Raw genomic sequence first — 4,290 nt, 5'->3', positions numbered from 1 at the left:
GGGGTGCCGCCCACCCCCCCCCCCCCCCCCCCCCCCCGCTGGGTGCTGTGGTGTCACCTGCAGGCTGGTACATCACCAGTGAGTCCTTGCAGAGCTGTAGAGACATAGTGGCTGGCAGGAGGAACCAGAGTGCACATCGGGGGAGGAGGCGAGCTCAGCCCAGGAAGCGTCGGATGTAGTCAGAGGCCAGTGCAGATCGGATACAGAGGGACGCCGGGACAGGAAAGTGTCATAACGCCTGTCTGTGAAGGTTCTCGTGTCTACAGGTCAAGGTCCTCGTGTCTACAGGTATACAGGTCATGGTCCTCGTGTCCACAGGTCACGGTCCTCATGTCTACGGGTCCTCAGGTATACAGGTCAAGGTCCTCGTGTCTACAGGTCACGGTCCTCGTGTCTACAGGTATACAGGTCATGGTCCTCGTGTCCACAGGTCACGGTCCTCATGTCTACGGGTCCTCAGGTATACAGGTCAAGGTCCTCGTGTCTACAGGTCACGGTCCTCGTGTCTACAGGTATACAGGTCATGGTCCTCGTGTCCACAGGTCAAGGTCCTCGTGTATACAGGTCATGGTCCTCGTGTCCACAGGTCATGGTCCTCATGTCTACAGGTCCTCAGGTATACAGGTCAAGGTCCTCGTGTCTACAGGTATACAGGTCATGGTCCTCGTGTCCACAGGTCACGGTCCTCGTGTCCACAGGTCACGGTCCTGTAATCATCAGGGTTGTGGCCCCCGGCAGGAATGGCGGATCCCTCCTCCCCCTACTGCACTCATTGGTCCGATCTGTCAGCGCTTACGTCACTACTGTGTACTGTACTGATATAGCGGCCCTCGGGAGGAGCCACACATTACAAAGCAGGATTACAGGTAGGGATCCACTGATACCAGTTTTTCGGTATCGAGCGCCGATATGTTTTTTTCCCGATCGCCGATACCGGAAGTCCCGTTAAGGAAGCCAGGCGGCGTGTAATGACTCGTTGCCCGGCTTCCTGATTGGTCGAGAAGCTGTCTTTACACTGCGCCTGGCTTCTTGATTTGGCCGGGAAGCCGGCTCCATGCTTCCTCGTCACCAGGTGACGGCTTACAAGAGCCCAAGGGAAGCAGGGGGGACTCAACGCTGAACCGAAGCACAGGGCCCAACACCCAACTGAATTATGATAGTAAATCTGCAGGTTTCATTAGAGCAATCCCTGGTGATCCCGCCATGGAGGTCCTTGCTCAGGTACTTCCTGCAACAACATTCCGTCCCTGTAACCCAATTGTGCTCCTGCGTTGTCACCCTGTCACTTGGGCTTCCGATGTAGACTACACGTGGCCTTTTTACCACAAATTACACCGACATGGTCCACTGTTGTCACCATCAGGAATCCTGTCCTGAGAAATGCCATGCAGAGATGTGGGGGGGGAAGGGGTGGGCTTGTAGTCTGCAGAGACAGCTGGGAACAGTGTAACTTATAAGGGGCACTTGAATTGTATTGTGATTGTAATGTCTTCCTTATATTGTAAAGCGCTGAGCAAACTGTCAGGAGCACAGGAAGTCATCAGCTCGCTGGATTTCTGGATCAGCAAGTATTTGTCTGCAGTTATCGAGCAGATATCACAAGACACTTTCAATGGTATATTTAGTGGAGCAGAAGGAAGCAAATAGGGGACATTGATGGTTGGGGTGTACATGCCCTTTAAATAAACTAAAATGCCGTCTCTGGTATGGCCACTAGATGGCGCCATTAAGACGCTCTCAGTATATAGTTTTGAATTACGTCTTGCGTTCCCACTGGGCAGATTTAAAATGCATTACCTGGGCGGCAGCCTGCGGGGGGACGCGGCAAAACAACGCTGTTTAGCACTAATTCTTTTTTTTACAGATAAATTGATCTAAGAAAATGAAAGACAATTTGTCATTATGTTGGAAATAACAACAAGATGACATTCCCGGAATCCAGGCGCGCCCCGGGGGGGTGTTCTGCACGTAGTCAAACCAAATGGTAATTTTTCCCCCTCCCCATTTGATGAATTAGGATGCGTTCTGTTTCCTGCGCGGCGGCAGAAGGTAAAAAAAAAAAAAATCTTTTGCCCTTTAAATTAAATCTGTATTTTCAGAGTCACATTCATTAAGGGGAAAGCGGGATCGGAGGAACGCGATAATGATATAATGGCGATGATAATGAAGTATTATTTTTAGTAACTGGCTAATAATAGAGATAAGAGAAGAGGGATTGTGCGGGTTGCGGCGTCGCCTTCTTGAATATTGCGGCTGTCGGTGAGGAGCGGCTAAGCCGGGTGAATGACAGAGTCAGAAAAGTAAACCTGACGCTAGTTCATCCGGATATAATCCTAAATAAATGACATTTCGTTTGCTTTCTACACAGCGTATCGTATTTTCACATCGTTAATTTAAAAAATCTTGTTTTTCCTCCTTGGTTCCACCTGATCTCCTGCAACCTCTTTGCAGCCATTTCCCATTTACATGGACTCCAGCCATGCATGACATCTCTCAGGGCAGGTTTCAGTGGTTCCAGTGGCGTCACAAGGGATGTGCGGCCCGCACCCGGGTGTCACTATTAGATGGGGTGACACCAAAATGACTTGACAGTCATTTTGGTGTCACCCCCTCTAAAACGTTGGGCACTCGGTCATGGACTGAAAGCCCGACAGGGTCAGGAGAGAGGAGGGGGCCGACGGCGTACCTCATCCCGCTGGGTGAACGTCCCCTCCTCTTTCTGCCGGCGTCCATCACGAAGATGGCCGCTGGCAGGTATCAATTAGATGGCCGCTGGCAGGTATCAATTAGATGGCCGCGCAAGACACGGCGGGGTGTCACTCGGTTTCCGCTCCGGGTGACACCCGGCCTCGGCATGCCCCTGAGTGGACCATGTCTGTGTAATGAAGGAAGTGCCTGGCAGGATCACCAGGGGTTATTTTAATGAAAGCTGCAGATGTATTTAGTTGTAGACACCCAAAAGAAGTCATCGAAGTACACAGAGCATGAGTAGGACACCCTATGTATCTGCCCTGCTGCAGATCCACCCTCGCTGCCAATTCCTGGCTGTCAAGAGGACAGTCGGGAGTTGCTGTTGTAAAGAAAAACCCGCTGTCACAGTGTTTATAAACATTGATCAGAGGGAGATATAGAGAGAAAGTAACATTGTTTATAATCATTGATCAGAGGGAGATAGAGAGATACAAATAAACATTGTTTATAAACATTGATCAGAGGGAGATAGAGAGATACAAAATAACATTGTTTATAAACATTGCTCAGAAGGAGATAGAGAGATACAAAGTAACATTGTTTATAAACATTGATCAGAGGGAGAGATACAAAGTAACATTGTTTATAAACATTGCTCAGAAGGAGATAGAGAGATACAAAGTAACATTGTTTATAAACATTGATCAGAGGGAGAGATAGAGAGATACAAAGTAACATTGTTTATAAACATTGCTCAGAGGGAGATAGAGAGATACAAAGTAACATTGTTTATAAACATTGATCAGAGGGAGATAGAGAGATACAAAGTAACATTGTTTATAAACATTGCTCAGAAGGAGATAGAGAGATACAAAGTAACATTGTTTATAAACATTGATCAGAGGGAGATAGAGAGATACAAAGTAACATTGTATATAAACATTGATCAGAGGGGGAGATAGAGAGATACAAAGTAACATTGACTGTAAATCAAACCTATTAAAGTGACACGAAACTCAGGAGTTAAATCTTAAAAATACATTCAGGTACCTTAACTCGGAACAGCAATGTATCTTATTTGTGTATCACTCGGCTGGAGATCCTCCAATCATCTCTGACTTGGTGGTGACACTGCCCTTCCTTCTGGAGGGGGGCTACGTCTGTTCCCCATGGCCCCTGTGTGTGTTGTAAAGTAGTCACTGCTCCGAGCTCGCTCCCGGGATGGACTACAATCTCAATACAAATTAGTAAACTAAACATGAGATTGTAGTCCATCCGGGGAGTGAGCTGGTATTTACTGTGTTGTCTAATATAAGCATGTTAGTTGACCCTGGATGATGGCAGAATAAAGATGGCGCCATCATGGTCTGTTGTAAAGCAGGAAGAATGGCCGTGCCTCTTTAGGGTCTCTGTGAAGGGCGCCCCTAAACCCGAGGTACCCACAGGATGCAAAATCGATTGTGGTGTTAGCATTTCCTGGCCCTGGTTTGCTTACAGCAGACACCCCGGGTCCAGGACAAGGAAGGGAAGCAATGACCATTATCGGGGCTGTCTCTGGCTTTTTCACTGGCGGCTGTAGGAGGGGGGGGCGGCGGTGCC

The 4,290-nt window shown here is 48.4% G+C and overlaps 1 protein-coding gene across 1 annotated transcript in view; it reads left to right on the top strand.

Moving 5' to 3' along the window:
- Positions 1–4,290, top strand: part of DPH2 (DPH2 homolog) — an 18,013-nt gene that overhangs the window by 10,579 nt on the left and 3,144 nt on the right. The window contains exon 6 of the mRNA XM_018571994.1: positions 267–348. Coding sequence (XP_018427496.1) covers positions 267–348 — 82 coding nt within the window. The remainder of the gene's footprint in view (positions 1–266; positions 349–4,290) is intronic.

Source organism: Nanorana parkeri, unplaced genomic scaffold (genome assembly GCF_000935625.1).
Source record: "Nanorana parkeri isolate BGI_ZX_2015 unplaced genomic scaffold, ASM93562v1 scaffold1894, whole genome shotgun sequence".
Lineage (NCBI taxonomy): Eukaryota > Metazoa > Chordata > Amphibia > Anura > Dicroglossidae > Nanorana > Nanorana parkeri.
Note: the sequence above shows the minus strand (reverse complement) of the source record. Positions and strands in the feature narration are given on the sequence as shown.